Here is a 25,148-nt window from a genome sequence, read left to right on the forward strand (position 1 = left end):
ACTGTTTTATCCAAACTAATGTTAAAGATGTATCAGCTCAATGGATAATGTTTGAGATGATTTTTTTAAAGGCTACTGTGTTTATTATTAGCTAATATTAAATTTTGTAAAAGCCAAAAGTCCTAGTGTAATGATTTTGTCTCATTTACTTTTCAGCTCACCTCAAGAAATATCCATCTGTGCACAAGTAACTCATCAGAAGGCTGAGGAGATCTACAGATACATTCACTATGTATTTGACATACAAATGTTACCAAATGATATTAACCAAGATAGACTGAAATCTGATGCATGATCAAGCTGCTAAAGATGGGGTTATCAAATAACTCACAATATTAAACATACTTCAGTAATCATTGCTGTTTTGTGATTATCAGTTTAAAATCTGGAAATAAGAGTATTTCCTTATCATTTAAGTATATTATTTTGTATACATTTTTATTTATATAGATTATATAATTTTAAAAAATCTGATGTTCAGTGATCATTTTGACTAGATTATGAAACTAATTTTTTAATTAAATAAAACAAGGTTTATTCAAAGTATTACTACTAAGGATAGTTTAAGAAAGTAAAAGCTGAGTTAGAGATGCACTTTGGAATGTTCCTAAGATTGAAGTATGTACTAATGTGATAAACAGTAAAGTTGATATGTCTATGACTGCAGCTAACTTGTTGATTTTCCCCATGGGTAGGTAGCGTACTTTAAATTTTCTATGTGTAGATGGTATACTTTAAATGTACTGATTCTAAATATATGTACTTGGTAAGCTGTGGGTGATAGGTGGGTTGTGAGATAAATGACCCAGTAACTAGGAAAGTAGAAAACTTAACTGAATGTTTGTCTGACCAAAGGTGTATCCCAGTTAGGTATTGTCAAATCTATTACTATGAACTCTGATATGGTTTGTCTACATCCCCAACCAAAAATCTCATCTTGCATTGTAATGGGAATGATAATCCCCATGTGTTGGGAAGGGACCTCGTGGGAGGTGATTAGATCATAGGGGTGTTTTCCCGAAGCTGTTCTGGTGATGGTGAGTTTTATAAAGAGCTTTTCCTGTTATCTCTGCTGTTCTCTCTCCTATGGCCATGTGAAAAAGGACATGTTTGTTTTCCCTTCCACCATGATTATAAGAAGTTTCCTGAGGCCTCCCAAGCCATGTGGGACTGTGAGTCAAATATCTTTTCCTTATAAATTACCCAGTCTTGGGTATTTTTTTCATAGCAGTATGAGAATGGACTAATACAAACTCCCAGCTCCATTACTCTTTTTGTTGCTGAAATATACTCAAGGAAGTGGTATATTGGTTTAGACTTAGAAAGCTTAATATAAATTACCAAATACAGGCCCATTATATTGACCCCCTTACATTTACCATTTTGATCCATTCTATTGTTTGTGATGGCATTGAGAAGGCTTCACTTCTATCTGCAATATATACAACATCTTCTAGTCAGTGTAGTACTGAAGCTGCCTTTAATTATGTTAAGTCTTATTCTTGGCCTCATTTTTACCCCTATTACATTGTTGAGTAGTTGAACCAGCCTCACCCCAGAGAGCTTTCCTTACCTTAAACCTGGCAAGGACTTAAGAGTGCATGTAATTCAAATCGTTTCTCTTTCCTTCCCTACCAAATGATCAAGTGAGGCCCAGAAACAAGTGACTTATTCAGGTTTTGACTGGCAAATCTAGAAGAACCCAGCAACTAGGTATCATTCTCTTTCACTCTATGGTGTTGAAAAAGGAGACAAGTTACTCTTGTATAGCTCTTTGAGATAGTATCAACTCTCAATTCAGCTGAAAGCAGCTGACTTCCTATGTCTGCTATTGAATAATTCTGTCAAAACCAGAGAGAGGAAGCACTACAAGTTATTGCCTAGTGTGCAGTTATCAATTTATTATAACTGGACTTTTTGAGTATTTCTCCTCTAGTAGTGAGCACAATGCTAAGCTTTGACAGGAGGAAAGGAGCCTTTTTTTCTGGTTCCACTGTGCTACATCTTCATGCATCAAGCTCCTGCTACACTGTCAGCAGGACCTGTGGGTAGGGACATCGGGTGGTGCTTTGCCCCAGCTGCATACCAGATGCATGCAGTCCCGCAACAATCTCACACAGAGGCTGGCTGGCTGACCTTGCAGCACCTCCCACACAGGTACTACCACACGCTGACTCATCTGTGTGTGTCTCCATCAGACAAAAGAACTACATAAATTGTTACAGACATAACCTAGAGGATTTTATTTATGTATGCTTGCTGTGTGGAGAGCTCTATCCATATTTAGGTTTATTAACAGCCTCCTCCTATACTCTCATTGGTAGCCATTATGGTTAACTACTACTAACCATTGATTATCAGTCCAAGTTATTATTTAAGTCTGTATTTTTCTTTTCCACTTTTAAGTCTCCTTTAAGGGTTATTTACCTTAAACCTTATTATTAGTTCATCTTACAACCTGATGGAAAGAAATGGGACAAACCAGGTACCTGGCAGGTGACATACCTTAGAATAGGGAAGGTGCTGAAGGAGTTCTGATAGGACACAGGGAACATATGAGCAGTAGGAGGTCAGACTCTTGGTTTGAGTCAAGCTTATGACATTTCAAGTACCTTTTTACTGTTAAGGGACTTAACCACCTTCTTAACTCCTAAAATGCTATCCATTAACTTCAGGCAGTATAGCAGTAGATCAAGTTCTACAACAGTATTTTTTTGGGCCAATACAAAATAACCCTTTGTTTTGATCCATCCTGTATTTACCAAGGGTCTTTATGTCAGGAATAATCATGGTAGTTTAAAGAATTATCTTGAGCTTTGCAGGACCATTTCAAAATATGGCAAAGAAATATTTTGGGTTGCGCGTAAACTTCAAAAGAGAAAAGTGTACAATGAGGCACATCTGACCTCTATCTCCTGTCATGGTAAAGCAGCTTCATTGTCTGGGATTTTGCAATAATGAAGACACCTGTCCATAACCAACTAAGAAAATGACCTTTTCAAAATGACGGAATACATATATTTTTTAAGGCTAATACACAAAAACTTTGGAAAAGATACAGAATATGAAGACATTTTTACTCTAGTGTGATCCAACGGATGAGAGCCAGTGGGTTCTACAATGGATTTTTCAATATGTGATCATGTGAAAAAATTAAAAAAACCCAGATCCAGTGGCATAAGGCTGCAGGTGACCTTAAAATCTACTATTTTGAGGCTTTCCATGTTGATTTTATACCTTTCAGACTTCTCCTCCTTCAGTTCAAATGCATCGTTATATTTGTATTCCTAGTAACTGATATACTGCTTTTTGCTCACTAAATATCTAGTGAATACAGACTACAGACTAAATAGCTGGTAAACACCGTGTCTCAGGCAAAGTAGGTGGATGTGTTGCATATCAGAGTTCAAATTGGTGTTATCTAAAGTTTGAGGGGCAACTAACAATCCGGAGAAATAAGGCATCAAACCTGCTTTATTTGGAATATGGGAGAAAAGGGGGACATTTTAATGTCCTGATTCTAATAATAAATACAGCACAATTGAATGGGATAGGGAAAAAAGATATTGAATGGTACTTACATCACAAAGCTCAGTGTAGAGTGTTGTAAACAAAAATTTAAAAACTATGATTTGCATTGATAATATTTGTGATAATAGTTATGATACATGGGAGTACTGAAGAGGGAATTATTAATTGTGTTCAAGTGATAGCATCAATCATTTAAAAACAATGTCCCAAATTCATGTTTGAGTGAGCATGTCTATTAATTACCCACCACTTTAAAAATATTAATTTGTTGTTGACAGAATCTTAAGCCAAGCTATACATTTTAAAACATTAAAAAAATTATCTGATTGCCTTATGACTTTCATTATGGTTGATTAGAAATCAGCTGCATATCTAGCAATTGTTCTTTGTAACTGTATTAGTCCATCTTCACACTGCTATAAAGAACTTCCTGAGACTGGGTAAGAAAAGAGGCATAGCTGACTCACAGTTTCACATGGCTGGGGAAGCCTCAGGAAACTAACAACCATGGTAGAAGGAAAAGCAGGTATGTTTTACATGGTGGGAGGCAGGAGGAAGCATGTGTAAGAGGAACTGTCAGACACTTGTAAAACCATTAGATCTCATGACAACCACTCACTAGCAAGAGAACAGCATGGGGGGAACCCCACCCCCATGACCCAAGCACTACTCACCAGATCCCTCTCTCAATACTTGTGAATTATGGGGATTACAATTCAAGATGAGATTTGAGTGGAGACAGAGCCAAAGTGTGTCAGTAAGCCATCTCTCTTTTCTCTCTTACTGTGTTTAGTATGCTTCTCTTTTACTTTGGAATACTCTATTTTCATTACGTTCTGCTAGATAGGTCTCTTTTTTAACTATTCTGGTGGATTGTTGGGGGCTGATTTATAGGAAGATTCATAATTTCCATTATTTTTGAGACACTGACATTATCTTCAAGAGCATATTTCACCCCTATGTCCTCTCTCCATTCTTAAAAGACTAAAATTAAACAGATCCAACAAAATAAAAACAAAGAAGTAAGAATCAAGGAAATATTCTTTACTCATGAGACAAATTATTTAACATGATTTTATGTTTATAGATGGTACAAATATTAATGCATTCTGAAGCCTTACGATATGTAAAAAAAATGGACATTGTAGGAGACAGACAAGTTACCAAGAATAATACATTTATTTGAACTACAATTCACATGCAATGTATCAGAAGTGTTGACAAATGTTAATTCTTTCTCTTATTTATTTAATAACTTCAACCACAAACCTATATTTTCATGACTTCAATTTTATATTTAAATATTTTAAATTTTAATACTATTAAATTCATCTCAACATCTACCTATATTTTAGGTGATTTTTAGTTCTATATTCTAATTTGTAAAAACTTTATTAACCTATTTCTAATCTACCTTAAAATCTATTAGGTATTGAAAATTATATATTCTTTATATTCAGTATTATTCTTTATCTTAGCATATTCTTTTTTACTTTAACTGACAGTAATTGTATATTCTTATCATGTATATGTTGTTTTGAAATATGCATACACTGTGAAATATGCATTTCTTCACATATTTTTCTATTTTTGTGGTAAAATGTTTAAAATCACCTCTCGGCAATTTTCAAGAATATAATATGTTGTTATTAACTATAGTGTCCATACTGTACAAAAGATCTCTTGAATTTGTTCTTTCTAACTGAAATTTTGTATCCTTTGACTAACATCTCAATCTCCTCCCTGCCCTCAGCTCCTGTAACCAACCATTCTACTCTCTACTTCTATGAGTTTACTTTTTTAGATTCCACATGTGAGATCATACAGCATTGGTCTTTCTGTGTGGGTCTCATTTTATTAATATGTCATCCAGGTTCATTGTCACAAATGACAAAATTTCCTTGAAGTCTGAATAATGTTTTGGTATGTGCATGTGTGGTGGGGGGGAATGTAATTACATTTTCTTCATTCATCATTGAAGGACACATGGATCGATTCCATTTCTTCACTATTATAAATAAGGCTACAATAAGCACAGGAGTGTAGGTATTTCATCGATATAATTGATTTTATTTCCTTTGAATATATGCATAGTAGTGAGATTGCCAATTATATTGTAGTTTTATTTTTGATTTTGGGGGGAACCTTTGTACTGTTTTCCAAAATGGCTACACTAATTCACAATCCCACCCTCGGTACACAAAGCAAACCTTTTCTCCATATCCTCACCAACACTGGTTATTTTTCATCATTTAGATAGTAGCCATTCTGACAGGTATCTGTGGTTTTAATTTGCATTTCCTGATGATTAGTGGTGCTGGGCATTTTTTCGTATACCTGTTGGCCATTTGTATGCTATCTTTAGAGTAACGCCTATTCATAACCTTTGCCCGTATTTTAATCAGGTCATTTGGTTTCTTTCCATCAAGTTGCTTATCTTATATACTTTGGATATTAAGCCCTAGATGTGCTGTTTGCAAATATTTTCTCTAATACCATAGGTTGTCCTTTTATTCTGCTGTTTCCTTTGCTATGCAGAAGCTTTTAAGTTTAATATAATTAAATTTGTCTATCTTTGCCTTTAAAAAAAAAAAAAAAAAGAATTATCTTAGTCCAATTGCACTGTTCTTTTTACATCCTGTGTTTCTATACATCTTATAATTATGTAACTGCTGATTGTTACATCTAAAAATTTTTTTTTTAAGAGAAGGAGTCTTTCTCTGTTGCCCAGGCTACAGTGCAGTGGCTAGATGCAGGCATGCTCATAGCACACTTCAGTCTTGAACACCTACACTCAAGCAATCCTCCTTCCTCAGCCTCCAAGGTAGTTGGGACTACAGCTATATGACACCATGCCCGCTCTGACTAAAATACTTAAGAAACAAGAAAACGTTATTACCTTTGTATCTGTTCTTGAGGAAACTTAAACAGGACCAGTAACAAAATGTGATTTGTTTTTATATCTATCATCCAGTAATTAATAACAAAAAACAAGAAACAAATACCATAAAAGGAAACTAATTTTATTTGAACAGTCCAACTAGAGAACAAGTTGTAGGTGAATATGTAGTCAGAGGGAAAATCTCCTATGTCAAGTTTCCTAACAAATGAAAATTTATTTCTAAAAGAAATTTCACATATTAATTTGACTCCTAATGGTGAACCTATTAACTGAATGTATAATCTAGTCAAAATATTTAAGCTGTATCTGCATATGTAAATAAAGGAGCCATTTTGTTCTCTAATTTTACCTAGTAAAATAATGGCAAAGTAATAAACTAAATTTACATAGGTTTCATAGACATACCAATCACAAGTTAAAAAAAATCAGGAGACAAGCATGTCAGTTTCAACAATGTGTAATTTAAACATCAGGCTTGGACAACAACTGGTAACAAATCCTACTCTGGCTTGGATATGAACTGGTAACAAATGCTAACTTAAAAGTTTTCATGAATTCAGTAGCTGCCAATACAACCTCTGTTATCCTTTCACCTTCCCTTACTTAAATGGTAGCAAAATTTTCTTGAAATTAAAAGAAAAAATGGGAAACGATTTTCTTAAAGTAAACAGACTGATTCTCATTTAAAAAGTATCTATATATATTTTAATGTACAAAAACAGAAATTTGCAGATATCTACACAATCAAAAGCAATTTTCTTTAAATTTTTAGTAAGCTGCAGCAATGAGGATATTTTACTTTGAATACAAACACACAACGAGACCTTCAAAAAAGTCCACATTTTCTTTTCTTTTCTTTTTTTTGAGACGGAGTTTTGCTGTTACCCAGGCTGGAATGCAATGGCACGATCTTGGCTCACCGCAACCTCCGCCTTCTGGGTTCAAGCAATTATCCTGCCTTACCCTCCCGAGTAGCTGGGATTATAGGCACGCACCACCATGTCCAGCTAATTTTTGTATTTTTAGACCTCATTGACCAGGATGGTCTCGATCTCTTGACTTCGTGATCCACCCGCCTCGGCCTCCCAAAGTGCTGGGATTATAGGCGTGAGCCACTGTGCCCAGCAAAGGTCCACATTTTCATAAGCTACTTTCTTTACAAAGAAAATACATGTACTTCAATTGAAAATACAAATACACTGTCTGCTTCATGGTAAAACCCCCAGGAATCATATTTTCTCATTTATTCTGCAGAATCAGAGTTTGAAAAATAATAATCTTTCTCTTCTTCATCTAAAGATTCCATAGCATTAGTGAAAAGTTTTCCAATACCGGAGTTTTCTCCTAAATCTGTAAAGAGAAGTTTAATAAAAAGATCAATAAATTTCTAAAAGTACTTTTGATAAAACTGAAAACAACTATAAGGAACAAAATGCTAAGTCTGTCCACTTGAGAGCAATTAATTTTAACATCATTTAAATAAAGAACCTACCTTATAATAGAACTGAGCCACAAAAGAAAGATACATTACCTGGGTTAAATGGTGTTTTCTTTCTTGATGTTGGAGCTGAGAAATCAGTTTCAACCTATAAAAGAGTTAATATTATTAGCTAAATGGTACCTCCTGGTGAAGCCTACCTCAAACCTAGACAATGAGCATGCTTATCCCCAGAGTACTTTGAACATATGCCTATAACCACACTTTATCACATTAAAATTATCTGTGAAATGCCTAGTTCTCTTGGGTTTATTCAGGGCAAGAACTATGACTTAATGTTGTTTCCCACTGCTGGCAAACACAGCTCTAAGAAATTATAAACAAATCATGTTGCGATTAAAGGATATAGTCTATGGGCCTCCAAAAGTTACCAGATGTACTAAGTAATTAAGTAACGAATATAGTCATTTAGTAAACAAAATATAAACACAATTTATTATAGTAATTATAATCACCATACTATACTGTCCTATTACAGTGATTACTATATACAATAGGGAAGAGTAAATACAGTACTATTTTTACCTATAGTCCGTTATTATATAGTACAATGTTTTATACTAGCAAAGTTAATTCTCTGTACTTGAAATTCTTGGCTAAAATGGTAATAATGTATATGGCAAGTTTGAAGTGCACACTCACACACATTACAATGCTTATCAAACTATTGGCCATGGCTGGCAATCTTTAAAAAAATTAAAAAACAATAAAAAATATGATAGCCCTTACACTGAGAGTAATACTAAGAGTAGGTAGTTTTTGTTTTTTTTTTTTTTTTTTTTTTTTTTTTGAGTCAGAGTCTCTCTCTGTCTCCAGGCTGGAGTGCAGTGGCGTGATCTCGGCCCACTGCAACCTCTGCCTCCTGGGTTTAAGCAATTCTCCTGCCTCAGCCTCATGAGTCGCTGGGACTACAGGCACGAACCACCACTCCTAGGTAAATTTTTTATATTTTTACTAGAGACGGGGTTTCACCATGTAGGTCAGGATGGTCTTGATCTCTTGACCTTGTGATCCACCTGTTTTGGCCTCCCAAAGTGCTGGGATTACAGGTGTGAGCCACTGCGCCTAGCCAGTACTGTTTTAAGAAATTTTTGGATACAAATTCATGCTCACAGACTGTGATATAGATGTAATTTTGTTTCTGAGATGAGGCAAAACACATATATCACTTAGCCCTAAAAATCATTGGGTGGAGAACGATCCAAGATGGCCGATCGCTAACATCCCGGGATTGCAGCTCTCAGGGAAGGCGCGGAGAACTAGAGGACGCCACACTTTCAGACAAATTCTGGTCGCTCACGGAGCAGAAGATCCCCCAGTGGTGGAAACACACGAGTCGCCAGCGCGACTCTCGTGGTCGGCGCAGCGGTTCCGCCGGCACCTCCACACGGCAGCACTCGGCGCAGAGTAAACAGGACCAGTTCCCCTTCTGACCGAGGTTTGGAGCCCCGGGAAGGCAGAGTCAAGGAAGCCCGACAAGAGAATTCTGGGCAGAAAAGCACCATCAGTTTTAATGCCGCTTCTCTGGCCCCGGGAACTAACAACCTGGACGTCCACTCAAGAGACCTAATCTGAAAGTTGGTAATTTCAAAGACGACAGGAGGATAAATTTACAATGACAGGAAGAAACCAGCGTAAAAAAGCTGAGAATACTCTAAGTCAGAACACCTCTCCCTCTAAAGATGATTACAGTTCCACATCAACAATGGAACAAGGCTTGATGGAGAACGAGCGCCTCCTGATGACAGAATCACTCTTCAAGGAATGGATAATAACAAACTTCGGTGAGTTAAAAGAACATGTTGTAGCCCAACGTAAAGAAACTAGGAACTTTGAAAAAAGGCTTGATGAAATCCTATTGAGAATAGACAACTTAGAGAGGAGTATGAGTGAATTAATGGAACTGAAGAATACAATACAGGAACTCCGAGAAGTATGCACAGGTTTAAACACTCGAATTGTTCAAGCAGAAGAAGGGATATCAGAGGTCAAAGTCCAACTTAATGAAATAAAACGTGAAGAAAAGATTAGAGAAAAAAGGATAAAAAGGAATGAGCAAAGTCTCCAAGAAATGTGGGACTATGTGAAAAGACCAAATTTACGTTTGATAGGTGTACCTGAATGCGATGGAGAGAATGAATCCAAGCTGGAAAATACCCTTCAGGATATTATTCAGGAAAATTTTCCTAAACTAGCAAAGCAGGTCAACATTCAACCCCAGGTAATACAGAGAACACCACAAAGATATTCCTCAAGAAGACCAACCCCAAGGCACATAATCGTTAGATTCACCAGGGTTGAAACGAAGGAGAGGATACTAAGGGCAGCCAGAGAGAAAGGTCAGATTACCCACAAAGGCAAGCCTATCAGACTTACAGCAGATCTCTCGGCAGAAACTACAGGCCAGAAGAGAGTGGGGGCCAATATTCAACATCCTCAAAGAACAGAACCTTCAGCCCAGAATTTCATATCCAGCCAAACTAAGCTTCACAACTGAAGGAAAAATAAAATCTTTTATGAACAAGCAAGAACTCAGAGATTTTATTACCACCAGGCCTGCTTTACAAGAGCTTCTGAAAGAAGCATTACACACAGAAAGAAACAACCAGTATTAGCCTTTCTAAAAATACACCAAAAAGTAAAGAGCACCAACATAAAGAAGAATTTACACCAACAAATGGATAAAACAGCCAGTCAACATCAAATGGCAGTAACCCTAAATTTAAATTGACTGAATTCCCAATCAAAAGACACAGCCAAAACCCAACGGCATGTTACATCCAGACCTGTTTCACATGCAAGGATACACAAAGACTCAAAACAAAGGGATGGAGAAAGATACACCAACCAAATGGAGAGCAAAAATAATAAATAAATAAATAAAAAGCAGGAGTTGCAATTCTTGTATCGGATAAAATAGATTTTAAAGCAACAACGATATAGTGGTAAAAGTATCAATGCAACAACAAGAGCTAACGATCCTAACACCCAGATAGGAGACTTAAGATTCAATGAGACAGAAAATTAATAAGGATATCAAGGACTCGAACTCAGATCCAGAACAAGTAAACTTAATAATTATTTATAGAGCTCTCCACTTCAAATACACAAAATATACATTCTTGTCAATACCACATCACACCTACCCATTAGTTTAAATGAAACATTGATTGGCCATTATTAGTACCCGATTTTTTTCAAAATAAAGCAATATTTCCATTTACTCTCCCTCTTTCTCTTCCTCTTTCTTCCTCTCCTTTACTTATTTTTTTTTCTTTCCTTCTCTCAAAAAAAAAAAATAAAAAATCATTTGGTAACATAAACCAATATAATAGTGATCCCCTTTGTCGTACCACACATGAATAAAATATTAGAAAGCTCAAGTAACTTGTTCATTGTCATAAAGCAAGGGACTCAAGGGGGTTCCCATAAGTTACCATTCTCTAAGATTAGCTACTTCCTTTAAGGAAATTTAAGATGAAATAGGTTTTCCAGAATACTAGTACTTATATCTGGTAATCTGTTATTGAAATTAAAATCAGAAAACTAAAAATTTAAAAAGTAATTCAAGGGGATAAGGGATTGTCCTAAACTCTTCTCTAAAGGACATAGATCATTTTATTAAGGCATGTTTCAGTTAAAAATTTTTCTGTAGTTGGATTTGAAATGTTAGAATATGAAAAAAAAGTAGCTAAATCTGAAAAACATTTGAAACCATTTTAAAGCTGATAGGATTTGATAAAATTTCTTACTATTTTTTCCACCCTTCCTCATTTCCCAAATCAAAGTTTTTACCCATTTTCCCCTTGCAACAATGTTTCAGTCTATGTGATGCCATCTGTAATCCTACAGTACTGATGTGCTTACCTCATTCATGGCTTATTATAACTTGTTCGGTTATAAGCACCTCAGGGACAGGGACTGTTACATAACTTGTAAAAGTTGTTTCAGAGATATGTGTTGGGTAAAGAAAAATACTTACTAATTTTTTCTTGATGTTGCCCCAGACAACACCACCATTACCTTTATGAAATTTTTGCATACGAAAAACATATTTATCACAGTCATTCCTGTTTGGATACAAAACAATTTTAAGTCAACATTAGCTGTCACACTTTTATCCACAGGTTGAACAGCAATTGCCTAAATTAATTTCAATGTATTTCTTTTTTTAAAACAGGGTCTCATTCTGTCCCCCAGGGTGGAATGCACTGACAATGATAATGGCTCACTGCAGCCTCAACCTCCTGGGTTCAGGTGATCCTCCCAACACAGCCTCCTAAGTAGCGTGGACTACAGGCACAATGCCAGCACGCCTGGCTACCTTTTGTATATATATTTTTTTTGAGACAGGGTTTTGCCACATTGCCCAGGCTGGTCTCAAACTCCTGAGCTCATCAAGCAATCTGCCCTTCTGGGCCTCCCAAGAGGCATGAGCCACCTCACCTGACCTCAAACATATTTCCATCTTTAAAAATTACATTCTGTATTTTAAAGACAATAAAATGTGCCCATGGTGATGGATAAAACAATTAAAAGACAATAAAATGTGCCTAGCCATGGATAAAATGCTTAAATCAAAGATTTTAAAGGAAACACTGAATAAGACTATTTTGGGAAATTGTGCTTTGCTTACTTTTCACTGTACCATCTACAATCTTTCCAGTATCTTGCTGCTTCTCTTTTCCAAAACTCTGAGACTTCTTGTCCTTGGACTCGCTTTTGCTATACCATTATCTCTCCTGTTCACTTCCTACCCTATCCTAATTGAATCTCAGTTTATTCACTTTAAAGATATGCCTGATTACTGAACACCCTCAAGTTTTCTAACTGTGTTGGTTTCCAATCCAGCTCATCAAGCCTTTTACTTGTGCACAATTATATCTTTCTTGTATTGCCCATACCAACCACCAAGTTTTGTTTTTGTTTTTCATTTCTTTTACCTTATCTCTTCCCTTATGTGTAAATAGGCTTGACTCATGACTTAAGAGATTAAAAGCCAAGTAGAATGGTTGGTTGAATTCCCCAACCCCACAATTTCTAATCCCAGTTATGACAGTAAATACCAGCTGAACACCCATTTCCATCCTCTCCCTTGGCTCCAAGATCTTACATACCTGAGTATCCTCTGTCCTTTATGACTATTTGGAAACAACCTTAAAGGCATGACATGTAGAAATTTGTAAATGTGACTGTATTGAGATATTTATCTGAATCAAATACTGCTGTTTAGCAATGAATAATCATGGTTAATTGTTAGCAAGTTGTTTTAACAAATGAACAGGCCGATCCCAGCACTTTGGGAGGTAGAGGCTGGTGGGTCACCTGAGGTCAGAAGTTCAAGACCAACCTGGGCAACATGGTGAAACCCTATCTCTATTAAAAATACAAAAATTAGCCAGGCATGGTGGCATGCGCCTATAATCCGAGCTACTTGGGAGGCTGAGGCACAAGAATTGCTTCAACGCGATAGATAAAGGTTGCAGTGAGCCAAGACTATGCCCCTGCACTCCAGCTGGACCACTCCATCTCAAAAATGAACAAAAAACACAACTACCAATGAACAGGCCTAGCCAGTTGTTCATGGTCAGCACGTGATAAAGTCTGTTATCAAAGAGATCTCTCTAAAGACACAGAGTTTTTCACTTCTGAATTGATACAACTGTTTCATTACTTAAAACTGTTATGGGGCCCGGAGCGGTGGCTCAAGCCTGTAATCCCAGCACTTTGGGAGGCCGAGGCGGGTGGATCACAAGGTCAAGAGATCGAGACCATCCTGGTCAACATTGTGAAACCCCGTCTCTACTAAAAATACAAAAAATTAGCTGGGCATGGTGGCGCGTGCCTGTTATCCCAGCTACTCGGGAGGCTGAGGCAGGAGAATTGCCTGAACCCAGGAGGCAGAGATTGCGCCACTGCACTCCAGCCTGGGTAACAAGAGCAAAACTCCGTCTCAAAAAAAAAAAAACTGCTATGAAAAGTAAGTCAATTACTACCTCTAGTGAAGAAGCCTAAGAAAATCAATTTTTAACAGACAAGTTTTGGATAATATAGATTCATGACATAAGTGAGTCTGATTTTTATTAAAAAAGTGATATAAACTGACAGAAAAACCCCCAAAACAAAAACCAAAAACTTCCAACCCACACTGGTGTCATTCTACAACCTAGAAATAATAGCTGGTAATATATAATTTAAAAAATTTCCTTCCTTATGAATTTGTTATATAAAATTGGGATCATACTGAATGTAGTTTTCCTAGCTTTTAGAAACTACTATCCACTGGACATTTTTCTGTCATTAAAAATTTTTCTCCAGCCTGGACAACAAGAGCAAAACCCTGACTCAAAAAAAAAAAAAAAAAAAATTCTTGAAGACACAGTTTTTTAGTTGTTTCATATTCCATTATACGGACAAATCTCAATTTATTATTTCTTTATTTTTGGATGTTTAGGTCATTCTCAAACTTTCAGTACTATGTTTGTGATGAACATCTTTGTTCATACAAATATGTGCTTGTCCAAATCTCATATTTCCTTAGTGTTTAATAAAATTCAACAGCCAAAAGAATGAATATTTTAAAACCTTTGATGATTTGGCCAAAGTGCTTATCAGTAAGTTTGTCCAAAATTGTACTCTCAATATGCTTTCACCTGCACTAAATACCAAATTTGTACTCTCAATATGCTTTTACCTGCACTGAATACCAAATTTGTACTCTCAATATGCTTTCACCTGCACTAAATACCAAAATTGTACTCTCAATATGCTTTCACCTGCACTAAATACTAAAAAAACATTTGTAGATGTCCAGGAAAATTATATTTTTATCCAACAAATGCAAATTAAACTTTGCTTGCTTCCTGAGATTACTGAATAGTTTTTTTCTCAGTCATTATCATCTTGCTTCTGCCTCTCATTTACTGGAAACTGCTCTAAGATCAGCAATGGCCTCTTACTTGCCAAATGGAATAGCCTATTTTCAGGCCTCATTCTTACTACTTTCCCTCTTTTTTTCTTTGACATTTTACTGTTGGTCACTCTTACTTTTTTCTTGATTTTATTTTTATATTTCAAATTGTTCCTGTAATCACATGGTTCAAAATTCAAAATCCCCCCTCCTCTCCTTCCTCTAGCTTTTTAGTTCATCTCCCAGGAGATCACCAGCGTTTTGGTTTCTTACGTATCCTTTGAGATGAAAGCAATTACACACACACAAATATATATGCATACACATAGCTTCTATTTGCACAAACAGTAGTGTGTTATTCACTGCATCTACCTTTGTTTCATTTAATATATCTTAGGCATTTTATCATAATAGCAATAAAAAAATCTTCATTAATTTTTTTATGAGACAGGATCTCGCTCTGTTGCCCAGGCTGGGGTATAATTGCCACAATCATAGTTCACTGCAGCCTAGACCTCTGGGACTCAAGCAATCCTTCTACATCACCCTCCCAGTAGCTGGGATCACAGGCTTGCACCACTGCATTCTGCTAACTTTTTTCTTTTTGTAGAAATGGGGTCTTCCTATGTTACCCATGCTAGTTTTAAACTCCTGGGATCAAATTATCCTCCCACCTTAGCCTCCCAAAGTGCTGGGATTACAAGCTTCAGCCACTGTGTCTGGCTCGTCATTAATTTCTATGACTACATAAAGGACCAGAATTCATTTAATTAGTCCTTATTTGATGGATTTTTTGAGGTTTTGCTATTATAAACAATGCTACAATGAGTAAGCTATGCATTCATAATTCTACAAGTAAAATTCCTAAGTCAAAGGGCATGTGTTATTTATAATTTGGATACTTACAGATTGTTGCCGCAAAGATCACACTAATTTACCTTCTCACTAGCAATGCATGAAAATTAACAATGCATTTCTTGTTAATTTGTAGGAATGCTGTATATATTAGGGAAATCAGCCTTTTGCCTGTGACAAGTTGCATATACTTTTCTCAGGTTGTCTTTTGTTTGTAGTGGTTGGTTCCAGGTAAAATTTGTTAGAACATTTTTATACAGTTGACTTTATTCTTCTTTTCATTAATGGCTAATAGGTTTTATATCATAGTTAGAAGGACCATCATTAATCTGGTATTATAAAATAATTCTCCAAGGTTTCTTTTGGTTGTGTGTGTGTCTGTCTGTATTTACTTTAGTTTTTACAGGTAAAACCTTGATCCATTTCAGATTTATCCAGCTGTAAATGTGAGTTATATTACAATGCTATTTACTGAAAAGCACCTTGATTTGATGAAACTGTCCATCCTTAATTTCTAGGAATTATACATTCTTGATTTTTTTTTTTTTAATAATAATGACTCTTCCCATTACTGGCATCTATGGTCCTCATGAAATGTTTAAATGTTCCTCACTACTCTGATGCAGAGAATTAACATATCATATGCATGCATGTTTACCTATTTATGGAAGCTAGCATTCCAGGACTGACGTGCTGACACTGAGGAGTTTTTGCCAATGGAAAGACAACAGATGATGGCGTTGCTGGATTTTTGTCCATATTTGGTAGAATATCATCATCATCTTCACTGTCCTGGAAACTTGGCAACTGGAAAACAAGTACTTATTATCAGCAGGCACCCATAAAAATGTATTTTCTCATGATCACAAAATAGTTTTTGGTGGGCTGATAAGTTGGTTTTCCTTCTTATAACATTTAAAAACAGTAGTAGACAATTAAAAACACTGGTAGTAGCTGGAGGAGTAGAGGCTAGAGGAACTCCATTTTAGATGCTAATCCACCATGCTAACTTCTGATTAACCCCAGTTCTGGAAATGCCTCTAAGATTTCTACTTCCATGTACTTATCAGAAATCTTGTCCTTAGGTCAAAACAACCTTTATGTTATCATATGTACACACATACTTAACATAAATCCTGCCCTTAGGAAAATTCCCCATGGTATATAAACCCTGGGTCTGGGGGAATAACAGTGTACACATCCACCATCTTGAGGCCACCCAAGAGATGGCTTCTGCTCAAAAGTCTCTATTAAATGTTTCTGAGAAACTGGATTTGTTACCTTCTTTATTCAGCCTGTAACCTTGTAGCATGGCTTCAAACCATGTTCTAAACTTTTTTCTTCCTTTCTTCCCAATTTTAAGATATAACTTTGAGATAAATTGCATATGTGTTTCCATTCATCTTGAAATACAGCCTCAAAATGTGCTGTGAACCTTCATTCCCTTTCTTTGCCTGTTCTATGCTCCCATGCCCTATGCACATGTATTTACCTAGATGCTTTTAAAGCATATACCTTAGAAGCTTCAGGGGCCGGATCTTGGCACAAAATGGATACCTCCAGAATTCTCTCCCCAGTCAAGGCCAAAACTCACTCCCATCTAGAAATTCACTGCAAGATTTACTACAATTACTTTGTAACCTGGTTGGGCCCAGGATGGTGCTGGCCCCTTCACCAAATGGAATATTTCAAGATAAGCTGTTGGAGAAGATTGAGCCACCTGACACCTCCTGCATTCCAAACCCTCTTTCTTTATAAACCCCTATGTTCAACTCTACAAATTGAAGGCTGGAACTTTTGGAATTCCACCCACACTTCCCTTTGCTGGTACAGATAATGAAACTTTATCATATCTTGCTCTTGTTATATTGGCTTCTTTTGACAAGTGGTGAGTAGTTGGATCCCTATGCTAGTTATAATTTTTGGTGGCCCATATAGGGAGCCCTGTGTATTCATTCACAGGAGGCTGCAGACCCACCTATCTGATCTTCTGTTGGATGGTGCCATGGCCTATGAGTGCCAGCTGCTCATGGCTAGCTGACCCCGTGGCCAGAACATTAGGGGAGCTTCCAGCAGCTGCCACGGTGCCTTTGTCTCAGGCAACCTTCCCTTCCTTTCTCTTTCTGCTACAGCATGTGCTGCTTCCAAAGCTTTGCTGACACAAAGAGTGTGATATTCTGAAGACATCAAACACTGGAACTGGGTGCACCCAACCTCCCTCTGCCTCTTTTAGGGTGTTGCTGGGGCTCTGCTCTGTTTAGACTTAGCTGTTAGTGTCACCATTTGGCCATTTTTATACATTTGTATTTGTGTGTGGCACCCTCAGGGCTTTGCTGGCATTGGACTCAGTCCCCTGGGGAGGGCCATTTGAAACCAAGGCAAGGAGTTTGGAACTCTACCCAGCCCCCCCTTAACTGGGGATTTGTTTGGAGTGGTACACCATTTGTTTGTCCATGTGTATGGCCCCTAATCTCTCTCTTTATCTTTTCTATTTCTCCCAGCTCCATCCTCCTGACTACTTTGGAAACAAGCTACCTACAGCCTAAACTCCCCTGGGCCAAAAACACCGTTAGCTCTTTCTAGCTAGAAACATCTCACCTTGACTGGTGACTTGTGGAGGTGGGAATGTTACAGCAGGTAAGCTAGTCGGGCATAAGCAGGAAATAAGCAGGCCTCCCCACCCCTCACCAGGAATGTTAGGTGACCATTCCATGGTCAAGCTATTGTTAACCGTGTCTCTAAAATAATAATTGCAGCCAGCACCAGAGAAAGGCAATCTCCCAATAAATAAAACACCTAAAACTGGTGATCAGCAGCTTCCTGATAAGATCTCTGGAGCTTGGCAAGTGGGCTCAAGCATGTGCTTTAAGAGGCAAAAGGGAGGAGTTGAACTGGTACATAAGTTTCTAGGAACATTCTACTGGTAAGCAAAGAAAACCTCAAGTGAGCCTGTGTACGAATCCGGTAAGCACACGCAAATGCTAGCAGGCCACTGGGGACGCGGACAGCCACCTCAAGGTTAGAATTGGGAGAAGAAACACAAGACCTCCAGGAGCATGCCAACGTGTAAACCTCCAACTCACAAGGTTAGACCACACACTTGTCCTTCAAGTCATCTGCTTGGCCCTCTTCTGAGAGTACTTTCCTTCCTTTTGTTTCTGCTCTAAAGTTTTTAAATAAACTTCCATTCCTGCACTACAACTTGCCTTGGTTTCTCCTTCTGCCTTAGGTTTCCTTGGTCAAATTCTCTTTTTAAAAAATTTTTATAATTATTATTTTTTAAAAACTAAGAATTCAAAAGGGATTATATTCATTTTTGAAAAGATGTTTAGGCCAGGCACAATGGCTCACGCCTGTAATCCCAGCACTTTAGGAGGCCGAGACAGGGAAATCACTTGAGGTCAGGAGTTCAAGACCAGCCTGGCCAACATGGTGAAACGCCATGTCTACTAAAGACAAAAAAATTAGTGGGGCATGGTGGCACGCACCTGTAATTCCGGCTACTTGGGAGGCTAAGGCAGGAAAATTGCTTGAACCTAGGAGGTAGAGGTTGCAGTGAGCTGACATCGTGCCAGTGCATTCCAGCCTGGGCAAAAAGAGCAAACTCCATCTCAACAGTAACGCCTGTAATCCAGGCTACTCGCAAGGCTGGGACAGGAAAGACACTTGGACCTGGGAGGCAGAGGTTGCAGTGAGACAAGATCATGCCATTGCACTCCAGCCTGGGCAACAGAGCAAGAATCCGTCTCAAAAACAAAAAATAAATAAAAATGTCTTAATTACAACACCATCTAAGGTTGGGTGGACCAAAGGGAGTCCCTGTTGGTCCCTCAACATTAAAAAAAGTTCTAAATCAGTATACTGTATTTTCCCCAATTTGGAGAAAACTTAAAAGCCAGAAAGTAAAGATTATAATGAGAAAGCCCACCTGTAATTGCCTGGGTCAATGGTTAGACTAATTAAGACAGGGAGAAGGGACCAAGTCACTTGGCTCAACCCCCGGCTAGGAACCTAAAACCTTTTTCACAAGAAGGGGCAAAATGGCCTAGGGGTGGAAAAGCAATGTTCCTGGGACTAGAACATAAAATATAAGGATCAGCAGGATTATGAAAGTTAAATTCTGTTTATACAAGTTTTATGTAAAGTAGTTGTGTCCCCTTTACCTAAAGGTTTTATGGAAAAAAAACATTGCATCTCACTGGTGAATGTTTCCCCTATCTCATACTGTAAAAGAGAAAATATGTAAATCTGCTCTTCAAGCAATATTAATTGGACATGCTAAGTGGGAACCAGTTAAGACTGCCCGAGCCCACAGAGTGTACAGAAGAAGCTGCAGTACTGGTAGGGATAAATTCATCACTTGATAGCCCTTTGTGGAAAACTCACTGGGGCTTACAGCAAAAGTCCGTGAGTACCTCCCAGCAGAGACTACTGGGACTTTAGACTGGAGAATTTCACTTGAGGGACTTTTACTGCCTTGCTATGGGGTTATTAACTGAAGCTATCCCTATGACTCAAGGACATAAAATGATCCTGACACTTGAAATACCTCTGCCGTGTGAGGTTATGTCAAAGAAACACTGTAATGGGAACATCAGTGCCCAGAAGCGTGCCATAATGCAATGGAAACAATTTCTACAGGGTCATGCTACCAAGAGAGTACGAGGCAGTATGAGCAGCAAGCCTTTTTTCCCACTAAGACTGACTCTGGAACTGTGTGAAGAGCTGCTGGATTCCACAGTACCTAATAAACAGCTCTCACATGATTAACAACTGCTTGGTTTGTAGATGGCAATTCCAACATGTTGTCCAAACCTTGTTTTGAAGGCCTTAGCTCTTTCCACTCTGATTAAAGAAAAGTCTGATTAAAGAAGAGTCAAGAACACCTTTTTTTCTTTTAAGCTATTTAGAGCTTACGGGAATTGAATAAAGTATACTTTTATAAGCAAAATTTACCTTTCTGAGTTCTCCAAAATTTGGAAACTTACATATTTTTATTTTGTAGCAACAATATGGTGATTTTCAATAAGAATATGTTTTCCTTTGTACTAGGACACATTGGAGACATGGGTTATTTTATATGCCGGCTTTGACTGAAAATGGCCTATTTTCAAATATGACCATACTGCTTTGAGAAATTGTGTTTAGCTTTATAGAGCTGTTAAAAAGCCCCTCGGAAAGATTGGTCTGGTATTTTGACTACACAGGTTCCTTTACAAGGTTCCTAATCCATGCTAAGTTAAGCATGTCACTATCTGACAGGCCTAGGAATCTCAAGTTATTTTTATACCTTGAGAAGAGGAACTCACCCATTTCAACTATGGTATTTAAGCCCTGAGTCTGTGGGTAACAGTGCAGGGATCCATCATTCTGAAGCCACCTGAGATATAGCTTGTATTTATAGCTCTCCATTAAACGTTTTTCTCTGAGAAACTGAATTTGTCAGCCTCTTTCTTCAGCCTCTCAGCTCCCTTAGCCTTTGGGGATAGGTTTGCATATACCTACTCACCTTGGAACAAGGACAGAGCCTTAGCCTTTGAAGACTTAATTTATCTTGTGTAAAACAGAGATAATAACACCTACTTCTAAAGGTTATGTAGACCAGAGGTCAGCAAATGTTTTCTGTAAAGAATCAGACAGTAACTATTTTAGGTTTTGTAGTCCAATCTCTGTCTTAACTACTCAACTCTGCACTGTAGCATGGAAGTAGCCATAGACAATATGCAAACCAATGGGCATGGTTGTGTTCCAATAAAATTTTGTTTACAAAAAAAGGTGGTAGGCTGGATTTGGTCCACGGGGCCATAGTTTGCTGCCCCTTCATATCAACAGAACAAAACAAAACTATAATTCACTTACTATTATACTTAGCACTTAGTAGGGACTCAAGCTATGTTATAGAAAACGAGATAATTTGTTGCTGTCTATTTCTACTTTAGTTCTATTCTTTATGATGCTACTATTAGATTTAGGCTAAAATCTATATATATAGAACCTGAAATGATGGTGGGATAACATAAAGGGTACAACCCCTAGTGGACCACAGTGTTGTGAAGAAAACATTATCAGGGCCTCTGATGGCTCTCTGAAAAGACTTCCCTCTGTAACCTGTATAAGCAAAAGGGGGGCCCAGCTAATGATGTTACTAAACTCTGTAAAGCATAGTATAGCCTTTTTAAATTGAAGATGATTTAATGACAACAAGAAATTGGTAGATGAAAAAATTACCTTTATGTCTAGCTCGCTAACACAACTATTTGAATTTTTATACTCCATAGTCCAGTTGTCTATTATCCACACATTATTTAATTACTTAAATCTTAATATTCTTAACATTTATATTTAAATTCTAGAAAGTCTTAAATGTACATTTAATATCTGTATTGTATTTCACTGTGTTTATGAAAAACATCTTTATTGGATATACAGATTGTTTTCCAGTTTTTTGCTGTAAAGATAAAACTGCAATAAATATCTTTGCAAAGATTTTGGGCTTTTGGATTTCTTAGAATAACTCAAGAATAGAATAAATCTTTATGGCTTTTTGTAATATATTGCCATAATGCTTTCTTACTAAAAGGTAAGATTCAATTTATATACCCACTGATGTATGACTGTATAAGTATCACCATTGCTTCTGTTAGCAGTGAATATTTTAACTTCTTTTTAAATATTCTATAATTTAGAAAGTATACATATAATTCATTTTACTTTCTCGGATTACTAGATAAAATGAAGGCTGTTTATTCAGCCTTTTGAATTTCTTCTTAGTCACACTTTTCCTGTGATCCTGGTACTTTTTGTTATTCCAGTAACATTTGAATGAGTTCTTAGTATTACATATACTAGCTTGGTTGCATTTGCTGTGAATATTTTACTCCAATCACTGAAATTTTTAGTTATGCTACTCTTCACATACAAAAATTCTTTCACACATTCAAATCTTTCAATACTGTGCTACTATCACTTAATCCCTTCTTTCAATTACTACACAGTAGACAATAACCTTTCATCACCTTTAAAAAAAAGTTAGCTTGGTAGTATATTAAACTTTAAATATATATGTTTGGCCTATTTCTAGGTTTACTTTACTGTTTGATTCTACAAACATTACCTTTGAACCAACGAAAGTGCAGACTCTGGAAACGAGTAAGAACGGCATGTATCAGCAGATCATTTGCCATAAGACTACGATCACGTCTAGGGAAGGTACTGATCCTTGGCCTATGAATGATGAACACTGACCATACAAAAAAAATGAAAGACGCAAAAGTCAATACAGATAAAGAAAATGATTTCACGCCTCTTACCAGTATTCTTTGATGTTGTAAAGGTGCTGTACTGAAAAAATCATCATGGTCATCTTTTGGCAACTGTTCCAGAAAATCCCTCATCTGTTGCTTCCTTTTAAGAGTTCCCACTTTGGCAGTTATCTTAATAGTTTGTTTCTGATCAGCATCACCTCTCTTGCCTTGAATAGCAAAACATTTTGATAAGGATTTGGTTATTTATAGTAACTGCTCTATGAAGTTAACAGCCTTTGCAAGGTCTAAATTGTGCATTCGTGTTAAAAAAGAAAAACACTCAGCCTCGCCAGTGGCTCATGCCTGTAACCCCAGCACTTCGGAAGGCCAAGGCAGGAGGAATGCTTGAGCCCAGGAGTTCGAGACCTGCCTGGGCAATATAGGGAGACCCTGTATCTATAAAAAATATAAAGAAAGGAGAAAAAAAAAAAAAAAAAAGAAAACTTAACCTCTTATTTTACAAGTCTCCTATAGAACAAATGATTATTTCTAAACTGGGATCTGAGATTTGTGCAATATGATTAGCCCACATGATACTATGCCTAATTTGATTTTGCTAAAATATATAAACCTTACTGAATTACAACAGGCATACTGGGTGCTCACTAATGATTATTATAGAAATTCTCTAGCATAATATACCTTTTTACTTGTAATCACTATACCTTTTTACTTGTAATCACGAACAGGAGTATACAATCCTGGGACTATGACATTTTTTCTGAGCTTTCTCATAAATTACTTGGGGAATCTGACCCAAGTGGCCTTTTTAATTAAATCCTTAGAACAATAATTCAGATATTGAAATCTCTGGATCTAACTGCAGAATTCCTAAAACTCAAAGCACAAGGCTACTATACTACTACTGATGAAAGTAGCAAACTAGGTAAGAATTAAAAATTAAACAGAGGAACGATCCAAGATGGCCGATCGCTAACATCCCGGGGTTGCAGCTCTCAGGGAAGGCGCCGAGAACTAGAGGACGCCACACTTTCAGACAAAGTCTGGTCGCTCACGGAGCAGAAGATCCCCCAGTGGTGGAAACACACGGGTCGCCAGCGTGACTCTCGTGGTCGGCGCAGCGGTTCCGCCGGCACCTCAGCGCGGCAGCTCTCGGAGCAGAGTAAACGGGACCGGTTCCCCTTCTGACCGAGGTTTGGAGCCCCGGGAAGGCAGAGTCGCCTACTACGGAAACAAGAAGGAAGCCCGACAGGAGAATCCTGGGCAGAAAAGCACCATCAGTTTTAACGCCGCTGCTCTGGCCCCGGGAACTAACAACCTGGACGTCCACTCAAGAGACCTAATCTGAAAGTTGGTAATTTCAAAGACGAGAGGAGGATAAATTTACAATGACGGGAAGAAACCAGCGTAAAAAAGCTGAGAATACTCTAAGTCAGAACGTCTCTCCCTCTAAAGATGATCACAGTTCCACATCAACAATGGAACAAGGCTTGATGGAGAACGAGCGCCTCCTGATGACAGAATCACTCTTCAAGGAATGGATAATGACAAACTTCGGTGAGTTAAAAGAACATGTTGTAGCCCAACGTAAAGAAACTAGGAACTTTGAAAAAAGGCTTGATGAAATCCTATTGAGAATAGACAACTTAGAGAGGAGTATGAGTGAATTAATGGAACTGAAGAATACAATACAGGAACTCCGAGAAGTATGCACAGGTTTAAACACTCGAATTGTTCAAGCAGAAGAAGGGATATCAGAGGTCAAAGTCCAACTTAATGAAATAAAACGTGAAGAAAAGATTAGAGAAAAAAGGATAAAAAGGAATGAGCAAAGTCTCCAAGAAATGTGGGACTATGTGAAAAGACCAAATTTACGTTTGATAGGTGTACCTGAATGCGATGGAGAGAATGAATCCAAGCTGGAAAATACCCTTCAGGATATTATTCAGGAAAATTTTCCTAAACTAGCAAAGCAGGTCAACATTCAACCCCAGGTAATACAGAGAACACCACAAAGATATTCCTCAAGAAGACCAACCCCAAGGCACATAATCGTTAGATTCACCAGGGTTGAAACGAAGGAGAGGATACTAAGGGCAGCCAGAGAGAAAGGTCGGATAACCCACAAAGGCAAGCCTATCAGACTTACAGCAGATCTCTCGGCAGAAACTCTACAGGCCAGAAGAG

General features: G+C 37.5%; 2 protein-coding genes across 8 annotated transcripts in view; one reads left to right on the top strand and one right to left on the bottom strand.

Annotated features, from left to right (window-relative positions):
- The window catches only part of FANCM (FA complementation group M), an 81,589-nt gene extending 76,400 nt beyond the window's left edge, over window positions 1-5,189 (top strand). For 3 of the 4 annotated variants that reach the window (XM_035260418.3, XM_078334829.1, XM_078334827.1), the window contains one exon: window positions 157-5,189. In XM_035260418.3, the coding sequence (XP_035116309.3) occupies window positions 157-295 (139 nt within the window). In that variant the 3' untranslated portion in view covers window positions 296-5,189. The remainder of the gene's footprint in view (window positions 1-156) is intronic. The other variant, XM_078334828.1, reaches the window with a different exon arrangement.
- Window positions 5,190-6,533: 1,344 nt separating this feature from the next.
- MIS18BP1 (MIS18 binding protein 1) overlaps window positions 6,534-25,148 on the bottom strand; it is a 68,705-nt gene continuing 50,090 nt past the window's right edge. For 2 of the 4 annotated variants that reach the window (XM_078334831.1, XM_035260419.3), the window contains 5 exons: window positions 23,007-23,167; window positions 16,355-16,503; window positions 11,914-12,001; window positions 7,965-8,019; window positions 6,534-7,783 (listed from right to left, as the gene is read on the bottom strand). In XM_078334831.1, the coding sequence (XP_078190957.1) occupies window positions 7,677-7,783; window positions 7,965-8,019; window positions 11,914-12,001; window positions 16,355-16,503; window positions 23,007-23,167 (560 nt within the window). In that variant the 3' untranslated portion in view covers window positions 6,534-7,676. The remainder of the gene's footprint in view (window positions 7,784-7,964; window positions 8,020-11,913; window positions 12,002-16,354; window positions 16,504-23,006; window positions 23,168-25,148) is intronic. The other 2 variants (XM_078334832.1, XM_035260420.3) reach the window with 1 other exon arrangement.

This window comes from Callithrix jacchus, chromosome 8 (genome assembly GCF_049354715.1).
Source record: "Callithrix jacchus isolate 240 chromosome 8, calJac240_pri, whole genome shotgun sequence".
Classification (NCBI taxonomy): domain Eukaryota; kingdom Metazoa; phylum Chordata; class Mammalia; order Primates; family Cebidae; genus Callithrix; species Callithrix jacchus.